Source organism: Schistocerca nitens, chromosome 2, assembly GCF_023898315.1.
Source record: "Schistocerca nitens isolate TAMUIC-IGC-003100 chromosome 2, iqSchNite1.1, whole genome shotgun sequence".
Lineage (NCBI taxonomy): Eukaryota > Metazoa > Arthropoda > Insecta > Orthoptera > Acrididae > Schistocerca > Schistocerca nitens.
The window spans coordinates 141404991-141432817 of NC_064615.1; the positions used below are offsets into that span (position 1 = coordinate 141404991).

Below are 27827 nucleotides of genomic sequence, written 5' to 3' on the forward strand. Positions count from 1 at the left end.
TCTCCTTCCCCCCTGCGGGTCCGGGGATTAGAATAGGCCCGAGGTATTCCTGCCTGTCGTAAGAGGCGACTAAAAGGAGACCATCCCCCTCATGGGGGTAGTTAGCGCCTGCGTCCGGAGACGGACGGTTTCCCGACCTATAATCGTGGTCTTTTTGGTTTTTCACTTCTCGTTTCTTCATTCCTTTTGTTGGTTCCTTTCTTTGCTCTTCTCCACTTCACTGTCTTCCTTACTCTTTCCCTTGACTTCTCCTTGCCTTCTCATTGCCTTTTTCTCCTTGCCTTCTCATTGCCTTCTTCTCCTTGCCTTCTCCTTGCCTCCTTCTCCTTGCTTTCTCATTGCCTTCTTCTCCTTGCCTTCTCTGGTCTCCGCCTCGGCGTTTGAGACAGTCTGTCCTCTTTCTCCCTCTCTCTTCTTTTTCCTCTTCTTCCTTCCTCCCTGTGCGTGTCTGAAGGCCGACCCACGCGTTCGCACGCGTAGCCGGTGACGGGGTAACGCGTAAGTCCCCGCCCTGGGTAGACATGTAAGGCACGCGCGTACCCCCTGGTAAAGGCCAGGCCCGGGGAGGGGTGATTGCCTGAGCTGATACCTTCTGACCATGCCGATTGGTCCCTCCGTCTGTTTCTCGGGAGGTGTGACCTGAGGTGTAAACATTCACCTAAGGCGGGAGTGCCCTCTGAGAGGGTCCCCACAAGGAAGGAGCGCGCCATCGGAGACGCTGGCAATCATGGGGGATTCCTCCGCAATGGATTCTACTCCATCGCTTTCGACTTCGACCCACAAACGGAAACGTGACCAGCCAACAGTGACAAAAATACTACCGCCTGCCCCACAGTTCCTCGTAGTTTCTCGATCTGAGGACGGAAAGGATTTTTCCTCTGTCAACCCTTTCGTTATCCAGAAGGGCGTAGATGCCATAGCCGGATCTGTCAAATCCTGTACCAGGTTGCGTAACGGTACCTTATTACTCGAAACTGAGAGCGCCTTTCAGGCGCAAAAACTGCTTCGGGCCACACTCCTGTACACCTTCCCTGTCCGGGTGGAGGCTCACCGAACTTTGAATTCGTCTCGTGGTGTGGTCTATACTAGATCCCTCGACGGTTTGACTGACGAGGAGATTCAATCTTTCCTCGCTGAGCAGGGCGTGACGGCTGTCCATAGGGTCATGAAAAAGGTCAACAATGACCTTGTACCGACCCGGACACTTTTCTTAACCTTCGATAGTGTTAAGCTGCCATCGCGCATCAAGGCGGGCTACGAGGTTATTTCTGTTCGCCCCTATGTCCCGACACCTACGCGCTGCTACCAGTGTCAGCGTTTCAATCACACTCGACAGTCTTGTTTCAATGCGGCTAAATGTGTCACTTGTGGCAGGGATGCCCATGAGGGGGACTGTCCACCTCCGTCTCCTCGTTGTGTGAACTGTCAGGGTGACCATGCCGCATCCTCCCGCGACTGTCCTGTCTATAAGGAAGAACGCTGTATCCAGGAAATTCGAGTCAAAGAGAAAGTGTCCACCTCGGCTGCTCGCAAGCTATTGGCTAGTAGGAAGCCCACGCTGCTCCCAGCGGGGAAATACAGCACTGTCCTCGCCTCTCCTCGGACTACCCGGGAGGTAGCAACCCAGACATGCGATCTGACCTTCAGCACCACGGTCGTCCGTTCGGCCAGTGCTAAGATCGCGCGGTCGACGTCTCCTCTTCGTCCCATCACCCCACAGACACCAGCCCCTTCATCAGCTTCTGCTAAGACGAAGACCCAGAAGTCAGATGCACGGGCCTTCAAGAAGGAACCGTCCCGTGCAGACTTCCTACGTACCTCGACCTCCCAGCCTTCGTCCGGTACTTCCACCAAACGACCATCCAAGAAGGCTAATAGGAAGCACAGTTCTCCTTCTCCGCCACGGCGCATTTCTTCTCCTGCGCCACCCAGCGGTTGCCGCCCCAGGCCGTCATCCCTTTCGCCTGGCCGCACCGCTGGTAGCCGAACATCTGGCCGTTCACCGGCGGAGGAAGCTCCCCCTCCCGGCCATCTTCCCAAGATGGCCGATGAACCTATCGAACCAATGGACGATGACTGTCCGCCTACTGATAGCGGCGGCAGTGCTCGCTCGAAGCCAGGCCCTCAGCGGCCTTCGAGGTGACCCCTTCTCTCATCTTCCTTTTCTTCCGATGGCACTTATTAACTGGAATATTCGCAGCGTTCGCTCCAACCGAGAGGACTTGAAGTTGCTGCTCCGCTCGCATCGTCCGCTCGTCGTAGCCCTCCAGGAAACGAAGCTACGCCCATGCGATCAAATTGCCTTGGCACACTACACCTCTGTGCGTTTTGACCTACCCCCTGTGGTAGGTATCCCAGCTCATGGAGGGGTTATGTTGCTGGTCCGGGATGATATTTACTACGATCCCATCACGTTGCACACCGGCCTGCAGGCAGTTGCCATCCGCATTACTCTCCCCACTTTTACGTTTTCCTTTTGTACCGTTTACGCTCCATCGTCATCTACCGTTACCAGGGCAGACATGACGCAACTTGTTGCTCAGCTACCTGCACCATTTTTGTTAACTGGAGACTTCAATGCCCACCATCCTCTTTGGGGCTCTCCAGCATCCTGCCCGAGGGGCTCCTTGTTAGCAGACCTTTTCAACCAGCTCAATCTTGTCTGCCTCAATACTGGCGCCCCTACTTTTCTTTCGGACACATCTCATACCTATTCCCATTTAGACCTCTCTATATGTACTCCCCAACTTGCACGCCGGTTTGAGTGGTATGCCCTTGCTGATACATATTCGAGCGACCACTTCCCGTGTATTATCCATCTCCTGCAGCATACTCCCTCTCCGTGCTCCTCTCGTTGGACCATCTCCAAGGCAGACTGGGGGCTCTTCTCTTCCAGGGCGACCTTTCAGGATCAAACCTTCACAAGCTGCGATCGTCAGGTCGCACACCTCACGGAAGTCATTCTCGCTGCTGCTGAATATTCCATCCCTCACCCTACCTCTTCTCCACGTCGCGTACCGGTCCCCTGGTGGACCGCAGCATGTAGGGACGCTATACGTGCTCGTCGACGTGCTTTACGCACCTTTCAACACCACCCTACAGTGGCGAATTGTATTAATTATAAACGATTACGTGCTCAGTGTCGTCGTATTATTAAAGAAAGCAAGAAAGCCAGCTGGGCTGCTTTCACCAGCACCTTCAACAGTTCTACTCCTTCTTCTGTTGTCTGGGGTAGCCTGCGCCGGCTATCTGGCACTAAGGTCCACTCCCCAATTTCTGGCTTGAAGGTCGCGAATGAAGTCCTTGTGGCCCCTGAGGCTGTCTCCAATGCCTTCGGCCGCTTTTTCGCCGAGGTTTCGAGCTCCGCTCATTACCACCCTGCCTTCCTCCCCCGCAAACAGGCCGAGGAGGCTAGGCCACGTGACTTCCGCTCCTCGAATTGTGAAAGTTATAATGCCCCATTCACCATGCGGGAACTCGAAACCGCACTTGGCCGATCACGGTCCTCCGCTCCAGGGCCTGATTCTATTCATATTCAGATGCTGAAGAACCTTTCTCCTGCGGGTAAAGGTTTTCTTCTTCGTACATACAATCGCATCTGGATTGAGGGACATGTTCCCGCATGCTGGCGCGAGTCTATTGTTGTCCCGATTCCTAAGCCGGGGAAGGACAAGCACTTGCCTTCCAGTTATCGACCTATCTCGCTTACCAGCTGTGTCTGTAAAGTGATGGAGCGAATGGTTAACTCTCGATTGGTTTGGCTGCTCGAGTCTCGACGCCTACTTACCAATGTACAATGTGGATTTCGAAGGCGCCGCTCTGCTGTCGACCATCTGGTTACCTTGTCGACCTTCATCATGAATAACTTCTTGCGGAAGCGCCCGACCGCGGCTGTGTTCTTTGATTTGGAGAAGGCTTACGACACCTGTTGGAGGGCGGGCATTCTCCGCACCATGCATACGTGGGGCTTTCGCGGTCGCCTCCCTCTTTTTATTCGTTCCTTTTTAATGGATCGACAGTTTCGGGTACGTGTGGGTTCTGTCCTGTCCGACACCTTTCGCCAGGAGAATGGGGTGCCACAGGGCTCAGTTTTGAGCGTCGCTCTCTTCGCCATCGCGATCAATCCAATAATGGATTGCCTCCCAGCTGATGTATCAGGCTCCCTTTTCGTGGACGATTTTACCATCTATTGCAGCGCGCAGTGTCCACGTGTCTTGGAGCGCTGTCTTCAGCGTTCTCTTGACCGTCTTTACTCCTGGAGTGTCGCCAATGGCTTCCGTTTTTCTGCCGAGAAGACGGTCTGTATTAACTTCTGGCGCTACAAAGAGTTTCTCCCACCGTCCTTACGACTCGGTCCCGTTGCTCTCCCACTCGTGGAGACAATCAAATTTTTAGGCCTTACCTTTGACAGGAAACTTAGCTGGTCTCCACATGTGTCATATTTGGCCGCCCGTTGTACCCGTTCTTTAAATGTCCTCCGTGTTCTCAGTGGTATGTCGTGGGGAGCGGATCGAACCGTCCTACTTCGTCTATATCGGTCGATCGTCCGCTCCAAGCTGGATTATGGGAGCTTCGTATACTCCTCTGCACGGCCATCCATCTTACGCCGCCTCAACTCCATACAACATCGGGGTTTACGACTTGCGATCGGAGCATTTTATACCAGTCCCGTAGAGAGTCTTCATGCTGACGCTGGCGAATTGCCACTCACCTACCGGCGCGATATACTGCTTTGTCGGTATGCCTGTCGGCTACTGTCAATGCCCGACCATCCTTCTTATCGTTCCTTTTTTGACGACTCTCTTGACCTTCAATACGGGTTGTATGTCTCTGCCTTGCTACCCCCTGGAGTTCGCTTTCGTCGCCTCCTTCAACACCTTCATTTTTCACTCCCTGCAACCTTTCGAGTGGGCGAGAGCCGCACGCCACCTTGGCTCCAGGCTCAGGTCCGCGTTCACCTCGACCTCAGCTCGCTCCCAAAAGAGGTCACCCCCGGTTCGGTCTACCACTCCCGTTTTTTGGAACTTCGTTCGAAGTTAAACACCATGACTTTCATTTATACAGATGGCTCTAAGACCAATGACGGGGTCGGGTGTTCCTTTATTGTCGGGGCACAAAGTTCCCAATACCGGCTCCATGGCCATTGTTCGGTCTTCACAGCTGAGCTCTTTGCCCTCTACCAGGCTGTTCTGTACATCTGCCGCCACCGACATTCTGCTTATGTCATCTGCTCAGATTCCCTGAGCGCCATCCAGAGCCTCAGTGATCCGTACCCGGTTCACCCTTTCGTACACCGGATCCAACGCTCTCTTCAGCAGCTGGTGGACGTCGGTACGCCGGTTAGCTTTATGTGGGTTCCTGGCCATGTCGGTATCCCTGGGAACGAAGCTGCAGATGCCGCGGCCAAGGCTGCGGTCCTCCAGCCTCGGACAGCTTCTCTTTGTGTCCCTTCGTCCGATTTTAGCAGGGTCATTTGTCGGCGCGTTGTGTCGCTGTGGCATGCCGATTGGGCTGCACTTACCGACAACAAGCTTCGGGCCTTAAAACCTCTTCCCGTGGCTTGGACGTCCTCCTCACGCCCTTCTCGGCGGGAGGAGGTCGTTTTAGCAAGGTTAAGAATTGGACACTGCCGGTTCAGCCATCGCCATCTGCTGACGGCTGCGCCGGCGCCGTTCTGCCCATGTGGGCACTTGCTGACGGTTCGTCACATTTTAATGTCCTGTCCCGATCTTAAAACACTGCGCCTCGTTCTTAACCTGCCTACTACTTTAGATGCCATTTTAGCGGATGACCCACGAGCAGCTGCTCGTGTTCTTTGTTTTATCAATTTGACAAACCTCGCTAAGGACATTTGATGATGTTTTTTAATCTTATGCCTGTCAGTCTGTCTTTTATTGTGTTTTCCCTTTTAGTTGTTGTTGTCAACTTGTGCCTCGCGGTGCATTCTTAGAGTAGTCAGGGCGCTAATGACCATTGAAGTTGTGCGCCCGAAAACCACAAAAAAAAAAAAAAAAAAAAAAAAAAAAAAAAAAAAAAAAAGACATTCTCCTTGATGAAATCAAGATGTTAAGATTTCCTTATATCTTTAATGTTAACTGATAATGAAGGAACATCTTTAACACTTTGGCTGTAATGGATAAGAGATGAGAAACCTGTTTCTGCATTCTATTCCGTGGGGTATATTGGATTGTGCCCACTTAGCTGCTGACCTGATTATTTCTCTCGCCTTATTTTACTACTAGCCTTTTCCCTGTGTCTTTGCCAGTGTAATGTTTTCCATCTGCCTTGCGCACCACCCCTTCCTCCCTTTTCTCTGTTCGTTGCCTCCTCCCCACCACTGTGTCCATCCACCCCCCTCCCCCCCCCCCTTTTCTATCCATCTCAGACTGTCCCCAGCCATGTTCATTGGCAGTTACATCCCCTACAGTACAGTTCAATAAGCAGGCTGCTTTTACTCCCTCGACACATCTGTCCCACAGGCAGTCTACATGTCGTGGCCTGGAAAACTGTTTCTTGCTCCTGACATGAAGACTGCCCTTCAGATCATGTTGATTTGGCAGGCCAAAACTGTTCCCAAACAACATATGTGATGTACAGGGCAGCTGGGAAGGGAGGGGGGGGGGGGGGTAGGAGTTTTTGCTTGTATCTCTGCTCCTACTGGAGCTAGGAGATTATAAACCCCACAGTGCTGATAGTAAAGCCTGCTGTTTCTGTGCCAGATTTGGTTGAAATTGATCCCAGACACATACTCTGCTTTACGTGTAACAGTCAGTCTTACTGATGTTCGTTATACTTTTAGCCTTTTAACTTTTAGTGTTACAGGTCTTCCGGTTAGGACAAGTTATTTATTCCATTACTGGTGTGTCTTGCATCAGATTAACGGGAGGTGAGAAGTGGGGGGGGGGGGGGGGGGTACCTCCCTCTCAGTGTAATAAGCCCTCTGGGAGCCCACATCTGCTCCCCAACCTGCAGACTGGCCCAGTTAGTATACTTTTACCTCTTTATCACTAAGTTTTGCTGCTCTGACATTGACCATGTTTGCAGATGAACACTGGTGGTATAACCACCTGTTATGCAAAATAATGTTTTTCCATATTGACGCAAACATGTTTCAGCACCTTTGTGTTGTTGTCAGTGGGTTTTCTTTATTTAAAGTTATAAGAGTTGAATATGTTTCAAGTCATAATTAATCTACAAAAATGAATTCAAAATAGTTTCTGTCTGTTGTTGTCATTCCCGTTATTTTACATTGTAGGGTTATGCAGGACCCTCTGTACATTATCTTGCACAACCAACCAATCCAGAGATCAGCAACATAGCGAACTGAAGCAGCCTAGGAATGCTCTTACTAAGCTCTGTCTGGTGTATAGTCATGAAATAGGGAATAATGCAACAAATATTGTGTTTGGTGTTTCAAATTTTGGAAAGCTCAGTTAAGAAGCTCATTAAAATAAAAAAGTTTAAAAATTTCATCACAGGGAAGGAGACTTCAGTTTAAATAGGACTTGAACTACGGCAATAAATTTAAGATGTTGCCACCTACTTAACTGATCAAAGCCAAAAATTCTCACTGATTACAGGTTTCCATTGTAGGATAGAAAACAAATGTGCGTCAAATGGAATCTCTGGTGCCAGTTGTTGAATTTTGGTATAAATGGCTGTGTGTTGATACCTCGGTCTGGTTGGAGTTACTGCGGTGAATGCAACAATACATCCTACAAGTAACACTACCCAAGAGCTACTCACCAATTTTGATACACCACGGTCACGAGTGTCATGTTGTAGAGCATACTCTGCAACAGGATATTGCGAGTTGCCAGTATATACCCTCTGCCTATGCCCATTCTTCTTAATTGATAATTTGGTGGTAGTCATACTGATGTAGAAGGCTGCACAGTGTTTACATATTAGCTGGCATATAACGTGTCGTTTCACAAGTGGTTCTCCCTTTGATAGTACATGTTTTGCTGGTTACAGGAGTGTTACAGGTGGTGATAGGAGGGTGCACAGGCAAAGTCTCACTCTGGGGATGGTCACAGGGGTAGGAGCCATAGGTTAGGGAGGAGGGTGCAGAAGGAGCATAGGGTCTGACAAGAATATAGCAGAGATTGGGAGGGCGACAGAAAGCTGTTCTAATTGTGGTGGGCAAAATTTCAGACACAGTGGATGTCATTTCAGGGTATATTTTAGGAAGTCATGGCCCTGTTGAAGTAGCTGATTAACACATTCCAGACCAGGATAATACTGAGTCACCAATGGTGTCCTCCGAAGCTGTTTTGTAGAGCTATCAGCAGTACCAGGATTGGATGTGATGGCCCAGGAAATCGGCTTTTTAAGTAGGCTGGTGGGGTAATGCAGTGCAGGCCGCAGTGAAGGCTGCGAAATTACACATGTGACCTTGGTGCCTCTTTCACCACACACGCCATATGGATTTTTCCCCCAGACACCAGTTTCTCAGAACTCTGCAGGTGGGAACTAGCATTACAACATGTCCTTGGTTCTCAGCACCCACCTGGCCTTAATTTACATTAATTTCCTCTGTCTCAACTTTTCTTCACTGTAACTACTTCCAAATGAAAGTGGGCTTTGTTGCTAAACCAAATAATATTCCGCATGTCAATTTCCATCATGACCCATGGCCTACCATGCCATTCAGAAGTTAAGATGATTTTATTTCATATAGTTCAATAATTGTCACCATATATCTTATATTAGCATAATTGTATTACTTTTAAAATATAATTCTGTAAACCATACAATAAATAAATACAATTTGCAGTGGCTTGCGGTGTATGGGTGCAGATGTGAATGTAGGGGATCCAGTTGTGTTTTTGCAGTCTTCATTCCAGAGACTGGTTTGATGCAGCTCTCCATGCTACTCTATCCAGTGCAAGCTTCTTCATCTCCAAGTAACTAATACGAGGGCAGTTCAATAAGTAATGCAACACATTTTTTTTCTCGGCCAATTTTGGTTGAAAAAACCGGAAATTTCTTGTGGAATATTTTCAAACATTCCCGCTTCGTCTCGTATAGTTTCATTGACTTCCGACAGGTGGCAGCCCTGTATGGAGCTGCTAAAATGGCGTCTGTAACGGATGTGCATTGCAAACAACGGGCAGTGATCGAGTTTCTTTTGGCGGAAAACCAGGGCATCTCAGATATTCATAGGCGCTTGCAGAATGTCTACGGTGATCTGGCAGTGGACAAAAGCATGGTGAGTCATTGGGCAAAGCGTGTGTCATCATCGCCGCAAGGTCAAGCAAGACTGTCTGATCTCCCGCGTGCGGGCCGACCGTGCACAGCTGCAATGGCGGAGCGTGCGAACACACTCGTTCGAGATGATCGACGGATCACCATCAAACAACTCAGTGCTCAACTTGACATCTCTGTTGGTAGTGCTGTCACAATTGTTCACCAGTTGGGATATTCAAAGGTTTGTTCCCGCTGGGTCCCTCGTTGTCTAACCAAACACCATAAAGAGCAAAGGAGAACCATCTGTGCGGAATTGCTTGCTCGTCATGTGGCTGAGGGTGACAATTTCTTGTCAAAGATTGTTACAGGCGATGAAACATGGGTTCATCACTTCGAACCTGAAACAAAACGGCAGTCAATGGAGTGGCGCCACACCCACTCCCCTACCAAGAAAAAGTTTATAGCCATACCCTCAGCCGGTAAAGTCATGGTTACAGTCTTCTGGGACACTGAAGGGGTTATTCTGTTCGATGTCCTTCCCCATGGTCAAACGATCAACTCTGAAGTGTATTGTGCTACTCTTCAGAAATTGAAGAAACAACTTCAGCGTGTTCGTAGGCACAAAAATCGGAACGAACTTCTCCTTCTTCATGACAACGCAAGACCTCACACAAGTCTTCGCACCCGAGAGGAGCTCACAAAACTTCAGTGGACTGTTCTTCCTCATGCACCCTACAGCCCCGATCTCGCACCGTCGGATTTCCATATGTTTGGCCCAATGAAGGACGCAATCCGTGGGACGCACTACGCGGATGATGAAGAAGTTATTGATGCAGTACGACGTTGGCTCCGACATCGACCAGTGGAATGGTACCGTGCAGGCATACAGGCCCTCATTTCAAGGTGGCGTAAGGCCGTAGCATTGAATGGAGATTACGTTGAAAAATAGTGTTGTGTAGCTAAAAGATTGGGGAATAACCTGGTGTATTTCAATGCTGAATAAAACAACCCCTGTTTCAGAAAAAAAATGTGTTGCATTACTTATTGAACTGCCCTCGTACAACCTACATTCTTCTGAATCAGCTTAGTGTATTCCCTCTACCATTTTTACCCTCCACGCTGCCCTCCAATGTTAAATTGATGCTTCAGAACATGTCCTACCAACCGATCCCTTCTTCTAGTCAAGTTGTGCTACAAATTTCTCTTCTCAACAATTCTATTCAATACCTCCTCATTAGTTATGTGGTCTACCCATCTAATCTTCAACATTTTTTTGTAGTACCACATTTCGAAAGCTTCTATTCTCTTCTTGTCTAAACTATTTATCATCCATGTTTCACTTCCATACATGGCTACACTCCATGAAAATACTTTCAGAAGCGACTTCCTGACACTTGAATCTATACTCGGTGTTGACGAATTTTTCTTCTTCAAAAATGCTTTCCTTGTCATTGCCAGTTTACATTTTATATCCTCTCTACTTAGACCATCATTGGTTATTTTGCTCTCCCAATAGCAAAAGACATCTATTACTTTAAGTGTCTCATTTCCTAATCTATTTCCCTCAGCTTTAAGTGTCCCTGATTTAATTACACTACATTCCATTATCCTCGTTTTGCTTTTGTTGATGTTCCTCTTCCATCCTCCTTTCAAGACACTGTCCATTCCATTCAACTTCTCTTCCAGGTCCTTTGCTGTCTCTGATGAATTACAATGTCATTGGCAAACCTCAATGTTTTTATTTCTTCTCCATGGATTGTAATTCCTACTCCAAATTTTTCTTTTGTTTCCTTTACTGCTTGCTCAATATACAGATTGAATAACATCGAGGATAGACTACAACCCTGTCTCACTCCCTTCCCAACCACTGCTTCCCTTTCATACCCCTCGACTCTTATAACTGCCATCTGGTTTCTGTACAAATTGTAAATAGCCTTTCGCTCCCTGTATTTTACCCCTGCCACCTTTAGAATTTGAAAGGGAGTATTCCAGTCAACATTGTCAAAAGCTTTCTCTAAGTCTACAAATGCTAGAAATGTAGGTTTGCCTTTCATTAATCTATTTTCTAAGATAAGTCATAGGGTCAGTATTGCCTCACGTGTTCTAACATTTCTACAGAATCCAAACTGATCTTCCCCAAGTTCGGCTAGTACCAATTTTTCCATTTGTCTGTAAAGAATTCGTGTTAGTATTTTGCAGTTGTGACTTATTAAACTGATACTTAGGTCATTTTGACACCTGTCAATACCTGCTTCCTTTGGGATTTGAATTATTATATTCTTCTTGAAGTCTGAGGGTCTTTAACCTGTCTCATACATCTTGCTCACCAGATTGTAGAGTTTTGTCATGGCTGGCTCTCCCAAGGCTATCAGTAGTTCTAATAGAATGTTGTCTACTCCCAGGGCCTTGTTTCGACTTAAGTCTTTCAGTGCTCTGTCGTCACGCGGTATTGTATCTCCCATTTCATCCTCATCTACGTCTTCTTCCATTTCCATAATGTTGCCCTCAAGTACATTGACCCTGTATAGACACACTACATTCTCCTTCCACCTCTCTGCTTCCCTTTCTTTGCTTAGAACTGGGTTTCCATCTGAGCTCTTGATATTCATGCAAGTGGTTCTCTTTTCTCCAAAGGTCTCTTTAATTTTCCTGTAGGCAGTATCTATCTTACTCCTAGTGATACATGCCTCTACATCCTTACATTTGTCCTCCAGCCGTCCCTGCTAACCATTTTGTTCTTCCTGTTGATGTCATTTTTGAGACATTTGTATTTCTTTTTTCATGCTTCATTTACTGCATTTTTATATTTTCTCCTTTCATCAGTTAATTTCAATATCTCTTCTGTTACCCAAGGATTTCTACTAGCCCTCGTCCTTTTACCTATTGTGTACTCTGCTGCCTTCACTATTTCATGTCTCAAAGCCCCCCATTCTTCCTCCACTGTATTTCCTTCCGCCATTATTGCCAGTTGTTCTCAAATGCTCTCTCTAAAACTCTCTACAGCCTCTGGTTCTTTCAGTTCATGCAAGTCCCATCTCCTCAAATCCCCACATTTTTGCTGTTTCTTTAGTTTTGATCTACAGTTTATAAACAATAGATTGTGGTCAGAGTCCACATTTGCCCCTGGAAATGTTTTACAATTTAAAACTGGGTTCCTAAATCCCTTTCTTACCATTATACAATCTGTCTTAAACCTTCCAGTATCTCCAGTCCTCTTCCATGTGTACAACCTTCTTTCATGATTTTTAAACCAAGTGTTAGCTTGATTAAGTTATGCTCTGTGCAAAATTCTTCCAGGTGGCTTCCTCTTTCAATCTATACTCCCATTCCATATTCACATACTTCTTTTCCGCCTCTTCCGTTTCCTACTATCATATTCCAGTCTCCCATGACTATTAAATTTTCGTCTCCCTTCACTATCTGAATAATTTCTTTTATCTCATCATATATTTCATCAGTCTCTTTACCATCTGCGGAGCTAGTTGGCATATAAACTTGTACTACTGTGGTAGGCTTGTGCTTCGTGTCTATCTTGGCCACAATAATGCCTTTACTATGCTGTTTGTAGCAGCTTACCTGTGCTCCTATTTTTTTATTCATTACTAAACCTACTCCTGCACTACCCCTATTTGATTTTGTATTCCCCTGACCAGAAGTCTTCTTCCTCCTGCCACCGAACTTCACCAATTCCTGCTATATCTAACTTTAACCTATCTATTTACCTTTTTAAATTTTCTAAACTACCTAACCAATTAAGGGATCTGACATTCCCTGCTCCGATTCGTTGAATGCCAGTTTTCTTTCTCCTGATAACGACGTCCTCTTGAGTAGTCCCTGCCTGGAGATCCAAATGGGGGACTATTTTACCTCCAGAATATTTTACCCAAGAGGACACCATCATCATTTAACTATCAGCACAGCAAGGCCGTTTTGGTTAATGTTACAAGGCCAAATCAGTGACTCATCAAGACTGTCACCCCTGCAACTATTGAAAAGGCTGCTGCCCCTCTTCAGGAATCATGTGTTTGTCTGGTCCCTCAACACACACACACCTACTGTGGTTGCACTTACAGTACAGCTGTCTATATTGCTGAGGCAAGCGGGCCTCCCCACCAACGGCAAGGTCCATGGTCCATGGGGGGGGGGATCCAGTATTAGTCAAAATTTAACTGTCGTTTAAGAATGAGCTGGAAGGCATAGATAACATTAATTTGGAATTTTTAAAGTCATTGTTGGCGACTAAACGACAATTTGAGTTGATTTGTAGAATCTATGAATCTGGAGGCATACCATAATATTTTCAGAAAATTTGAGGATTTGTTAGATGGTGTTCTGTTCGGCCTTAGGAAGGGCAAAGATACCATAGAAAAGTTCTGACATTGTGCTTGACAGTGGAACCAAGACTAAAGTCTACATCTATACTCTGCAAACCATTGTAGAGTGTATAGCAGAGGATATGGCACATTGTATCAGTTATTAGGGTTTCTTCCCATTCCATTCGGGTATGGAGCACTGGAGGAATGATTGTTTGAATGTCTTTGTGCCGTAATGATTCTTCATCTGTCCACACAATCTATTTGTGAGTGATAGTAGGGGGTCATAGTGTATTTTTGGAATCATCATTTAAAGCTGGTTCTCTAAATTTTGTTAGTAGACTTTCTCGGGATAGTTTATGTCTATCTTCAAGAATCTGCCTGTTCATTTTGTTCAGCATCACTGTAACACTCTCCGATGGGTCAAATAAACCTGTGACCATTCGTGCTGCCCTTCCCTCAGTATCCTGTGTTAGTCTATTTGGTACGAGTCACACACACTTGAGTAATATTCTAGAATGGGTCACACAGGTGATTTGTAAGTAATCTCCTTTGTAGGCTGATTGCATTTACTCAGTATTCCACCAATAAACCAAAGTCTACCACCTGCTTTATCCACAAAAGAGCCTATGTCATCATTCCATTTCATATCCCTACAAAGCGTTATACCCAGGTATTTATATGCGTTTGCCAATTCCAACTGTGACTCATAGATATTATAGTCAAAGGATGCAGTGTTTTTTCATTTTATGAAGTGCACAGTTGCCAGTCTTTGCACCACTTTGAAAAGTTATGAAGATCTGACTGAATATTTATGCAGCTTCTTTGTCAGTACTTCAGTATAGGTAATTGCATCTACAAAAAGTCTGAGGTTACTGTTAACATTGTCTGCAAGGTCAATAATATACAACATGAGCAGCAAGGGTCTCAACACTTCCGAGGGGCATGTCTGGAGTTACTTCTACATCTGGAGTTACTTCTACATCTGGAGTTACTTCTACATCTGGAGTTACTTCTACATCTGGAGTTACTTCTACATCTGGAGTTACTTCTACATCTGGAGTTGCTTCTACATCTGGAGTTGCTCCTACATCTGGAGTTGCTCCTACATCTGGAGTTGCTCCTACATCTGGAGTTGCTCCTACATCTGGAGTTGCTCCTACATCTGGAGTTGCTCCTACATCTGGAGTTGCTCCTACATCTGGAGTTGCTCCTACATCTGGAGTTGCTCCTACATCTGGAGTTGCTTCTACATCTGGAGTTGCTTCTACATCTGGAGTTGCTTCTACATCTGGAGTTGCTTCTACATCTGGAGTTGCTTCTACATCTGGAGTTGCTTCTACATCTGGAGTTGCTTCTACATCTGGAGTTGCTTCTACATCTGGAGTTGCTTCTACATCTGGAGTTGCTTCTACATCTGGAGTTGCTTCTACATCTGGAGTTGCTTCTACATCTGGAGTTGCTTCTACATCTGGAGTTGCTTCTACATCTGGAGTTGCTTCTACATCTGGAGTTGCTTCTACATCTGGAGTTGCTTCACTTCTACATCTGACAATAACTCTGCATCCACGATAACGTGCTGCATTGTCTCTATCAAATAGTCCTCAATTCCAGTCACAAATTTCGCTGTATACCCCCAATGATAGCGCTTTTGACAGTAAATGTAGGTATGATACTGAGTCAAATGCTGTTCAGAAATCAAAAATACTGCCTTGATCTAAAACATTTAGAATTTCATGTGAGAAAAGTGTGAATTGGGTTTCGAATGATTGCTGTTTTTGGAGACCATGCTGGTTGCCCTGGAGGAGGTAATTCTGTTCAAGCTATCTCATTGTTTTTGGGTTCAAAATATCTTCTAAAATTTTACAACAAATCGATGTCAAGTACATTGGACGATATTTCTATGGATCACTTCTACTACCCTTCTTGTAGAGGGGTGTGACCTCTGCTTTCTTCCAACTACTGGTCAAGGTTTTTTTGGTTTGTGGAACCTATAATAGGTTCTAAATAGAAGAGGGACTAACTCGGCCACAAATTCAGTGTAGAATCTTACAGAGATTGTCAGGCCCAGGAGCTCTATTAATTTCTAGTGATTTCAGCTGTTTCTCAACACCACTGACACTTACACTCATCATTTCAGTGGTATGATGATTAAATTGGGACAGTTCTTATGGGTTTTCATTTGTAAAGGAACATTTGAAGATAGAATTAAGCATTTCCTTTTCTCGCAGTACTATCCTGACAGCCAAATGTGTTTCATTCAAGATCTCTCTCTCTCTCTCTCTCTCTCTCTCTCTCTCTCTCTCTCTCTCTCTAGGCCTATACTTTGTTTTACACCAATTATGCAGTAATTTCTATTTATTCAGAATTTTCTTTTAAGTGACTGTATACCATGGAGGTTCCCTCCCATTATGATCTGTTCTGATGGGAAGGTACCTATCCAGTGTGGGGTCAACTATTCTTTTAAATTTGAGCCATAGTTCCTCTACATGCTGTTGCCCCGTGCTGAAAGTTTCAAGTTCCACATTGAGATATGACATTAGTGTACTGAACATATATATCTTTCTGCTTGTTTTAGTTATGTGCTCTACTTTGGAAGTCATTGTTGCCAAAACCTCATCATGGTCACTGATACCACTTTCAATGAGGACATCCTCAAAGAGTTCAGGTCTATTTTTTGCCATTAGATCCAATATATTTTCATCATGAGTGGGGTTCCATACTGTATGTTGTATGTAGTTTTAGGATAAGACATTTAATAATGTTTCACAGGCTGTCTTATCACAACAACCACTAACAAAACTGGAGTTTTCACAATTAATTGTTGAATGATTAAAGTCTCAGTCAATGATTACAGTATGATTGGGGAATTTCCATACAACAGAACTGATGTTTGCTGTAAAGTTTTCGGATACATGAGACGAGTCTGGTGGCCAATAAAAGGATCCAATTACCATTTCATGTCCACCCCTAAACTGAGTCATGTTCAGTCAGTCTCACATGCAACATCAATTTCTATTTTAGAGAATTTGAGTTTCTCATCAGTTGTGACAAATACACCACCTTCATTTCCCATTAGCCTAACCTTTTGGTATAAAAGTAAATGCTCCCCAAAGATTTCGCTGCTGTCAGTTTCAGGTATCAACCGGCTTTCTATACCTAGTGTTATGTGAGCATCACTGCTTTTCAGGAGCACTGCAAACTATGGCACTTTTTTTGCAAAAGCTTCAACAGTTGATCACTAAGATTTTAATACTCTCACAAGTGGGAAGCATTTCTTTTGATCTTTCACCAATCCTTCTGGGTTTCCTACTGCTGTCATTATATGGATTAGATGGAGAGTCACCAATCCAAAAAACCCTTGTGTGCAACCCATACACAGCCAGCCACCTGAGTAACAGCCTCTGATGTGAAGTGCACACCTGACCTATTTAAGGGGACCATATAGTTCTCAACTCTATGGCACGAGTCCAGGAAGTCGCAACCTAGCTTGTCACAGAACCTTCAGAATCTCTGTTCAGTCCTTCCACTTGACTCTGGACCAAGAGGCCACAATCAATTCTGGGGACAATGCTGCAAATTGTGAGCTTCGTTGAAACTCCATGCGCAAGGCTAGTCTTCTCAACCTTCTCTGCCAGTTGTTAGAATGATCCAAGTATGACCTCAGATCCCAGACAACAGGCATCATTTGTTCCTTCGTGTTCCACAATTTGCAGTTGGTTGCATCCTGTTCCCTCAGTGATTGATGAATAGCCTTGATAACATGTTGAATGAGGCCCCCAGGCATACACATTGAGTGCATCTGGTGTATTTTCCTGTCTCTTGCTCCTGTTTCCCTAAGGGGTACTATCATTTGCCATATGTTTGAACTGCCAATGATTAATAGACCCCTAACCTGTTGCGTGCCACCTCCTTGACACAGGACAAAATAGATTTCTCCAAAATGGATGAAGTGAGTCCCACTGGATCATTTTTGGTTTCAGTGAAAGACAGCACCTTGAACTTCTTGGTTAAGGGGATCAGTATAACATCCTGAGTCCTCCCTGGTCTGTGTGTACCCTGCACAGGATGCCTAGATCTACCACTGAAATACCACTTGCAGTCAGATGGATGAATAATGATAGCTCCCTTAATTCGTGCAGAGGAAACAGGATCGACAGAAGAGTTCTTGAGGTACCTTTGGTACTAGTGCCATTGGTACATGACTCTCGGGAGCTCTTCCAGTACACAGATTTGCGACAGCTGCCAATTGTTTGACAATAGTCAGGGCGATTTCTAGCTGCTTACAAACATCAACCAGCTCATCTTGTGTTAAAGAATAGCATTCATAGTGGGGCTGCATTTGGCTGGACCAGTGTATTACAGGACAGTGAACAAATAATGTTAAACTGAGCCTGCTGATCATCTTTTAATCTGTTGAGCTACAAAATTACTAATTCTGTTTGATAACTGAAGCAAATATGTGAAACAAGATTCCTGTTAAGGCAATAGAAAAACCTGTAGTAAAAATTACTACTTTCCTGAATCTTTTTGGGGTAAATTATTGTTGTTAGAAACTAGAAAATAGGAGTTAATTTATGATAAGTGTATATAATACATACTCCACTACATACTCCACTTTAAGGGAAAACTAGATGTAACGCGATGTTAGTTACAATATCTGCTACAGCACCTAAATTGCAAATGCTGCTTTACTGCAAGAGGGATTAAAGTCCCCATCTGTATATCCATGTTTAGATTTTCAGTAATTTCCCTAAAACTCACTAGGTTAATGTTGGAATGGTGCTCATTGTTAAGTTTTTACTTCAAAAGATTTACTAATCTATCCTACTTAATAGAAGCTTCACATAGTTGTACTGCTTCCCAAGGCTATACACTTGATGAATTGCAGACATCTGTCAACTGCTCCAAGAGCATATATGAGTTTTTTAATTGCACATAGTACAGACTTTTGCTAACCATGTTTTATGAATGCCACTTCCTAACACACACATTTGATTTTAAATATGACAGTGGAAAACCCACCACATAACAGTTTTAAGAAATAGCTGTTGAGATATAATTGTAGACTCAGACCACATATATGTACACATGGCTACGAACACTGGAACTGCTCACTAATGCAGTTCCAGGGAGTGAAGAGCATTCAGTGTCCATGAAATGATAATTATCTCTAGTGCTGCAACAATATATGAGCATTCTGTAGTCACTTCATGAAATTTTTGACTGGGTTGTAAAAGTATACATTGTAAGGTAGACACAACAGTGTCACGATTCATTGTTATACATTGAAGTGGCAAAGAAACTGTTGTAGGCATGTGTATTCAAATACAGAGATATGTAAAAAGGCACAATACATCTTTGCAGTCGGCAACTCTTACATAAGACAACAAGTGTCTGGCACAGTTGTTATATTGGTTACTGCTGCTACAGTGGCAGGTTATAAGATTTGAGCGAGTTTGAACATGGTGGTACAGTTGGCAAACGTGTGATGGGACACTGCGTCTCTGAGGTGGCGATGAAGAGGGGCTTTTCCTGTATGACCATTTCAAGAGGGTACTGTGAATGTCAGGAATCCAGTAAAACATCAAATCTCCAACATTGCTGTGGCTGGGAAAAGGTCCTGCAAGAACAGGACCAATGATGACTGAACAGAATTGTATGATAGAAGTGCAACCTTTCTGCATATTGCTGCAGATTTCAAAGCTGGGTCATCATCAAGTGTTAGTGTGCAGACCATTCAATGAAACATCGTTGATAAGGACCTCCAGAGCCGAAGACCCACTCATGTACCCTTGGTGACTGCATGACACACAGCTTTACGCCTCACATGGACCCATCAAGGCCGTCATAGGAGGACTGTTGATGACTGGAAATGTGTTGCCTGGTCAGATGATCCTTGTTTCAGATCGTATTTTGGGATGGTTGTATACGAGTATGGAGACAACCTCATGAATCCATGGACTCTGCATTTCAGCAGGAGACTGTTCAGGCTGGTGGAGGCTCTGTAATGATGTGGGATGTGTGCAGTTGGAGTGACATTGGACCCCTGATATCTCTAGATTCGACTCTGACAGGTGACGCATACGTAAGCATCCTATCTGATCATCTGCATCCATTCATGTCCATTATGCTTTCTGGCAGATTAGGGTAATTCCAGCAGGACAGTGCGACACCCAACATGCCCAGAATTGCTGCAGAGTGGCTCCAGGAACACATTTCTGAGTTTAAACACTTCCACTGGCCACCAAACTCCCAAACATGAACATTATTGAGAATATCTGGGATACCTTGCAACATGCTCTTATGGATTTATGGACAGCCCTGCTGGATTCATGGTGTCCGTTCCTTCCAGCACTGCTTTAGACATTAGTTGGGTCCATGCCACATTGTGTTGTGGCACTTCTGTGTGCTTGCAGGGGCCCTACATGATATTAGGCAAGTCTACCTGTTTCTTTGGCTCTTGAGTGTATGTTACTATGTATGTACATCATTGCTGGTGCTGCTGTTGCTGCTGCTGTTGTCATGAGTATTCCTTTCCAAAGAAACTTACTTTTTTGTAGTAGGGAAAGTTTTTGGTGTAGATTAGAAAAAGAAAAAGATGAGACTCGGAACACAGTATGGGTAGACCTCTAGTTTGCCACCTTTAGCAGTTGGGCCAACATTGCTGCTTGACTGCTGCTGTTCTCCTAAGGTATGAAACAGGCTCATAAAATTTTGAACCCACATTTTGCAAAAATACTTGAGAAACACATTGTACTAGAGCAGCATTTTTTCCATTTAAGTATGTACTGAAATTGTGTAGAAGATGTACAAAATGGATGTATGCTTCTCTTGTCAGAGGATCTGAAATGAAGGGATACTCTTTGTTGTACAGTCATATTATTTTATGTAAGCGGAATACACTAACAGGTGTAGAATACAATATGTCTCTGCAACTTATACTGTCATTAATTCTTCATGTATTTGCATGTTGTGGAGTACTCCATGGAAAAAGCATATTGTGAACTCTATTAATATTGCATGTATCTTTCTAAAAGACTTTGTCACTGATGTATTGATTTCTTTGTTATTACTTCATTATGCAGTTGTTAGTTTTTATTAGTCTTTGCAGTTAAAGCAAATTACAGTGTTTAAGCAGAAATTATTTTTGTTTACTTCAGATACAAGAATTTTTCTAAAATGTCACAAGATAATTGTGAAGTTATCCCAGGAAGTTTTCCATCATGTGGAAAAATTACATGTTTGTGAACTAATTACCACTGTCACTTCCACCAAAATGTAAATACTTCATCCTATAAATGTGTTTTGCTTATAATGTAATGTGTAACATGTCTGATAATTAAGGTTTTCTTTTTGAGTTCTGTTTGGGTTTGGTTTCTTAAATATATAAAGGACAGTATATTTCTGCCCTAGTGCATGTGAAACATCATCTCATCTTATTACTTTGGCTCCTCCTGTAAGGATAACGTTCTGATTTATAATAATGGAAAATCCAGGATGGAATATAACAATATTATGAGAAGGAAAGTTGCTACTCACCATATATCGGAGATGCTGAGTCGCAGATAGGCACAACAAAAAGATTGTCACACTTAAATCTTTTGGTCAATTGCCTTTGTCAACACACACACAGACACACACACAGACACACACACACACACACACACACACACACACACACACACACACACACACACACACACACACACACTCACTCTCATGCAAATGCAACTCTCACACATGCGACTGCAGTCTCGGGCAACTGAAACCACACTGTGAGCAACAGCAAAAGTGCATGATGGGAATGGCGACTGGGTGGGGGAAAGGAGGTGCCTGGGGTGAGGAGGGGGAGGGATAGTATGTTGAGGATGGTGGACAGTGAAGTGCTGCAGGTTGGGCAGCGGGCAGGGCAGAGGTGGGGGGGGGGGGGGGGGGGGGGGGGTAGAGTAGTGGAAAAGGAGAAAAGCAACTTTTTTTTATTTTCTTCTCTATGTCTCTCCTTTTCCACTCCCCCCTCCCCCCCTCCATTCCCCACCTCTCCCCTGTCCGCTGCTCAACGCACAGCATTTCACTGTCCGCCATCCCTACCATATTGTCCCTCCCCCTCCCCGCCTCAGCCTCCTCCTTTCCCCCACCCAGTTGCTGCTCCCATCATGCACTGATGCTGCTGCTCGCAGTGTGGTTTCAGTTGCAATTTGCATACAAACTCAGATAGTTTAATCGGTGCTGAAAATAACATAACAGTTTGGCAGTCAAATTGAAGTGGTCTCAGTGATTAAAACCTAAGGTTTGCTGTTTCCTCTTTAATTCTTCTTATTTCTATGAAATTTTAGTAATGTGTGTGTACTTGAGGTCTGTAAATGATTCTCAAAATAATTCATGATTTTATAGTATTCTTGTCCTTCTGTATTTCACATGAAAATGGGATGGGTTGAACTTACCAACACCAGACTTAGGCTATGACCTTTAACATGTGGTATGTGACATTGCAGTGAATAGACAGAGATAGAAAAGAACACAGGCAATATTTATTTTGCATCTGTATTGTTTTTTGGAATAAAGGTTATGGTGAAGACTGATCTGTAGCATAGCCGTAGTTCATGTTGTGTTACAAAGTGAAAGTTTGATTGGTAGGCAAAGCCACAGAATTTGATGTCATAAGACTAGCTATAATTCTTCCTACGGTGCATTTTTTATGCATATTGAGCTTAACCGAGTACTTCATGACCACAATTTTGATGACATCCTGGATCAAAACAAATTTATTGTAACATGGATTTGGCATATGTTGTAAAATTTTGTTCATCAAATTCAGTATTGAAAAAATCCTAATGAATTTTTAATTGTTGTAGCCAGCAAGTTAACCTGATGTTCTTCAATTGCAAGGAGAGAGATATATTATGGAGAGAGCAATTGGATACTTTACAGAAAGAAAATAACAGGTGTGTAATTACTTACACATTTAAATTATTCATTTTACTAGTCTTACATCACTGAATTTAAGAAATCTGTTTGGTATTTCATTAGATGTAACATACATTCACAGTGAAATGGCATTAATCCTTTCAAACCTATCGTGTAGTAGACACAGCTTTGTGACGTGGCTGTTATTTGATTATAAACAGTGAGGCGAAATACCTAATGAAAGGGACATAATTAGGGAGCTTCATTTTTGAAACTTCCTGTCAGATTAAAACTGTGTGCCGGACCGAGATTCGAACTCAGAACCTTTGCCTTTCGCGGGCAAGTGCTCTTCCATGCACGACTTGTGCCCCGTCCTCACAGCTTTACTTCTGCCAGTACCTCGTCTCCTACCTTCCAAACTGTGAGGACGGGGCATGAGTCGTGCATGGGTAGCTTAGATGGTAGAGCACTTGCCCGCAAAAGGCATAGGTCACGAGTTCAAGTCTCGGTCCGGCACACAGTTTTAATCTGATAGGAAGTTCCATATCAGTGCACACTCCGTTGCAGGGTGAAAATCTCATTCTAGCTTCATTTTTATCTTCTTTTACTTTTTAAAAAAAGTATGAATGTTAAAAGACTGATACATATGTGCAAAATGATAGTAAGTTACCACGATGTGTGTCAATAAAAGAACACCATGTGTTTGTTATGTATTGAGATAAGAATCATGACACTAAAACAAAGAACTATTTTTTATAGCTAAATGAGTGTTGTTGCTAATCTTTGTGAAGAAACCAGGGTTCCAAATTTCAAAAACCTGTCTAGCATATAGCTTTTTTGTCAATTCTTTGTAGTTTTCTCTCTTTCAAGTGTTAAAATGCATGGTGTAAGCCCCAAGTAGACATCTTATATAATTTTTTGATGATAATATGCATAGATTTTGGAGATTGATTTCTATGTCCATATTTCAAAAATTGATAATTAGTTCAATAAAAACATAAAAATTCAATCTAAAAAGCTGTATCACAGGCATTGCACCTTACATAGACTTTTTCATGAACCAGCTGTTCTTCAGTAACTTCTCTTTTCTGAGATGCTACATGCCAGAAACTGTAGAGTTCATTTACACTTAGTTTGCACTGTCTGTTCATTATGATTCTCTTGGCAACAAATTCCTGACAAATTATTTTAAAAACAATTGAAGAAAATGGGTAGTAACAAACAAGTTAATGTGTAATTTCTGCTTACTAATTTCTGTCTGCCAGAGAAGTGATATCTCACAGTGTTTTATACTTTTCACCTTTGTCCTGCAACATACTGATAGCATTCATGCACATCCCTAATAATAACCCATTTGCAACATTTAATGGCCTTAATCAGTTAGAAGATGAGTATCTACAAAATAACACTAGAAGCTATTAGGCAAAATCAAACAGTGGAAACTCCAGGTTGGAATACCAACAATATTAGGAAAAGTATAGTTTGCTACTCACCATAAAAATAACCTTTGAGTTGCAGACAAGTGCAACTAAAAGACTGTTACACTTTATAACTTTCAGCCAAAGCCTTCTCCAGCAAAGAACACATCATGCACACATGATCGCAGCCAGTAGCAGCTCTGACATGACTGTGACTATCTTGTAAATAGAAATCTAGAGTGGTACAGGGGAAGGGAGGGATAGCAGGGTAGGGGTAGGGAGCAGATGAGTGATGACTCCCACCTGCACAGTTCAGAAAAGCAGGTAGTGGAGAAGAGGATCCAGACTGCCCAGGTTGTGAAGCAGCCATTTAAATCAAGCATGCTATGTTAAGCACACAGAGTGGTCTGCTGTGCTCTTGGCCACAGTTTGACAGTGGCCATTCACCCAGGTGGACAGCTGGTTGGCAGTCATACCAGTAAAAAAAATGCTGTTTCCCTGCCCCATTCTAGATTGCTTTTCATGTGACAGTCACATTCCAATCAGAGCTGCCGGTGGTAGTGGCGATGTGTGTGTGTGTGTGTGTGTGTGTGTGTGTGTGTGTGTGTGTGTGTGTGTGTGTGTTTGCTAAAGAAAGCTTTGGCTAAAAGTTATAACGTGTAAAAGTCTTTCATAGTGCTTGTGTCTGCAGCTCAATTGGTCATATTTATGGTAAGTAGCAATCAATCCTTTCCTAATAAGTTGGTATACATAAAAATAAGACTTAAAAGGATATGGAATAGCTAGTCAGTAATTACCTTAATTTTTGTGGGGCTGAGGGTTTTTGAGGTCAGATTGATTCTGTGACTTTTCTGTTTAGATGGAGAGAGGAAGCTCTGGTGGATCTTTACTAACTGCCCCTTCTCCCACCTATAAAAAATAAAGAAAAGGTTGTAAGACTCAGTTTTTACAGTTTCTAACACACAGTTCAACAAAACCCAATGTTTTAATTTCAGAAAATGTGCAAATGATTAGTGAAACTGAATAGTTCAGATTTCTAGGTGTTCAGGATCTTGTTCAGAGACTTAAAGATGCCATTTTTACTATTTGAACGGTATCTGAAGAAAGGGATCATTCGACACAAAAATTAGTCCACATTGCTTATTTTCATTCGCTTATGCCATATGGGATTATATTTTGGGGTAACTCTGCCCATTCTGAAAGGATATTTTTGGCTCGGAAATGGGTGGTTCAGGTAATAAGTGGTGTAAGTTTGCGAACCTCTTGTCAACCCCTGTTCACTAGTCTGGGTATTTTGACATTGGCCCCTCAATATATATATTCTTTACTGTCATTTATTGTTAACAATATCAGCTTATTTCCAAGAGTAAGCAGCTTTCACTCAGTTAATACGTGGCAGAAATCAAACCTGCAATTGGATCGGACTTCCTTAAATCTTGTGTAGAAAGGTGGGCAGTATATTGCTGCATCCATTTTTAATAAGCTACCACAAGAATTCAAAAATCTTAGCAGTAATCCACATGCTTTCAAATCGAAAGTGAAGAGTTTCCTCATGGGCCTCTCCTTCTATTCTGTCGAGGAGTTCTTTGAAAAAGTAAGCTGATTCTTACGTTGGATTGTTGACTGCATTTACTTAAACTTATGGTTTGACTTTTTTTGGGTCAAAAACATTTTATTTTTATCTGTCATTTCTTTAACATTGTAATTTCATGTGTTGATGTGTTCTATGACCTTGCCTCAATTTGGTCCTACAGAACTTGACATGTAAATGAAATAGAAATAAATTATCATGTGCCCTCACTTCATGAGACACTGCGGAGAGGTTTGGTATTGAAACTGGGACATTGGCCCATAGTCTGGAGATCAGAAACTTCACACCACCACCACCACCTCTCCTGCCCTTGCTGACGAAATACAGGTAGTGACATTTTTTTCCACCTCCAGGATTTTAACTGGCTTACCCACAAGTTGAGCACCACTGGACAAGCTGTGTTTGCGACCTCGACTGTGGAGGTGAGGGTTGATGGCCAAGTGTTTCCATTTCGTGTGCGTGTTCATGATGTGTAGGTTGTGGACACTCTCATCTTGTAAGAGGACAGCAATCATGTTTTCGATGCTGTACACATATATTCCTGGTTTGATTAATACTCTGTAACCGTATTGCACCTCAGGCTAACCACCAGATCACCCAATCCTAAATCCAGTATGAAATATCTGGGGCTATTCGGAGTAGTGGGTGAAATGTGAAACTTTGTTAATAGACTTTCTTGGGATAGATTAGATCTATCTACAAGAGTCAGTCCCTCTGTGACACTCTCCCACAGATTAAACAAACCTGTGACCATTCATGCTGCCCTTCTCTGTATAAGTTTAATATCCCCTGTTAGGTCCATCTTGTGTGGGTCCCACACACTTGAACAATATTCTAGAACTGTTTGCATGAGTGATTTATAAGCAGTCTCCATAGTAGATTGATTGCACCTCCCTATTATTCTACCAATAAACCGAAGTCTACCACCTGCTTTACCCATGACTGAACCTATGTGAGCATTCCATTTCATATCCCTACAAAATGTTTCACCCAAGTGCTGTATGAGTTGACTGATTACAATGTTTTTTTTTTTTTTTTTTTCTTTTTTTTTTTTTTTTTCTTTTCATTTTGTAAAGTGAAAAGTTTACATTTTGGTACATTTAAAGTGAGTTGTCAAACTTTGCAACACTTTGAAATCTTATCAAGATCTGACTGAATATTTATCTGGCTCCTTTCAGATAGTTCTTCATTATAGATAAGTGCCTCATCTGTAAAAAGCCTGATTTTATTATTAAAATTGTCTGCAAGGTCATTAATATACAACATGAACAGCAAGGGTTCCAACACACTTCCGTGGGACACACCCATAGTTACTTCTACATCTGACAATAACTCTCCATCCAAGATAACATGTTACGTCCTCCCTACCAAAAAGTCCTCAATCCAGTCACAAATTTAACTTGATATCCCATATTATGGAGTGTGGTACTGAGTCGATTTTTTTTTCCTCCAGAACTTAAGAAATACAGCATCTATCTGATTGCCTTGATCCAAAGCATTTAGTATGTCATATGAGAAAAGTGCAAGTTGGCTTTTAACATGATCAATGCTTTTGAAATCCATTCTGGTTAGCATTGAGGTGGTCATTCTGTTCAAGATACCTCATTATGTTTGAGCTCAGAATATGTTCTAACAAGATTCAACAACAAATCGATGTCAGGGGTATTGGACGGTAGTTTTGTTGCTTCAGCTGGGTATGACATTCCTCAAGAAACCTGAGGACCTTTGTCACTGCTGAACAGAGCAGCAGTGTTAGACAGTTTCAGTATTATGTCTCATGGGAGTGACTAAATTTTTGTCAGGTTTGCTTATCTGGTGTTAGTTTTTGAACACCATCCAAAAATATCTTAGAGCACTGTGGTGCTGTGACCAGTGTTTAATTTTGAACACTGCTTCATGTACTTCATTGTTACCAACAGTAACTTTCTCTCAAAAATAATTACAAATCATAATTGCAATATGAGAACTAAAACCAATATTTGCTTAATGACTTTAACATTAATTTAGAAAGAAGTTAAATGTATGAGTATGGTTGTTTTCAGCAGTTTGCCAGAGTTTGTTTTGTATCTTGTGGGAAATATTGTGTATAAGAAAGCATTGAAGAACTACTTTTGATTACTACTACTACTACTACTACTATTAAAACTATTAGTACTACATTAAAGAGAATCCACACAGTAACTAACATAAAATGAAGTAAATTTCTTTCACAATAGTTATAGTGTAATTCTTATAAGTATGTTGTAATATTTAACAACTTTCCTTTTGTATTGTATTTCAGAAATGTATGTCTTTGACTTGCTTCCCAATACCAGAGCTTCTATTGGTGCAACATAATACAGTATGGTTCTTGTAATGCAGGAATAATGATAATGATCTGATATTCCTGCAATGCTCCTCAATGCT

General features: G+C 43.1%; 1 protein-coding gene across 1 annotated transcript in view; it reads left to right on the forward strand.

Annotated features, from left to right (window-relative positions):
• Positions 1-27827, forward strand: part of LOC126235844 (cytochrome b5 reductase 4) — a 315221-nt gene that overhangs the window by 255936 nt on the left and 31458 nt on the right. Inside the window, exon 8 of the mRNA XM_049944708.1 lies at positions 22361-22450. Coding sequence (XP_049800665.1) covers positions 22361-22450 — 90 coding nt within the window. The remainder of the gene's footprint in view (positions 1-22360; positions 22451-27827) is intronic.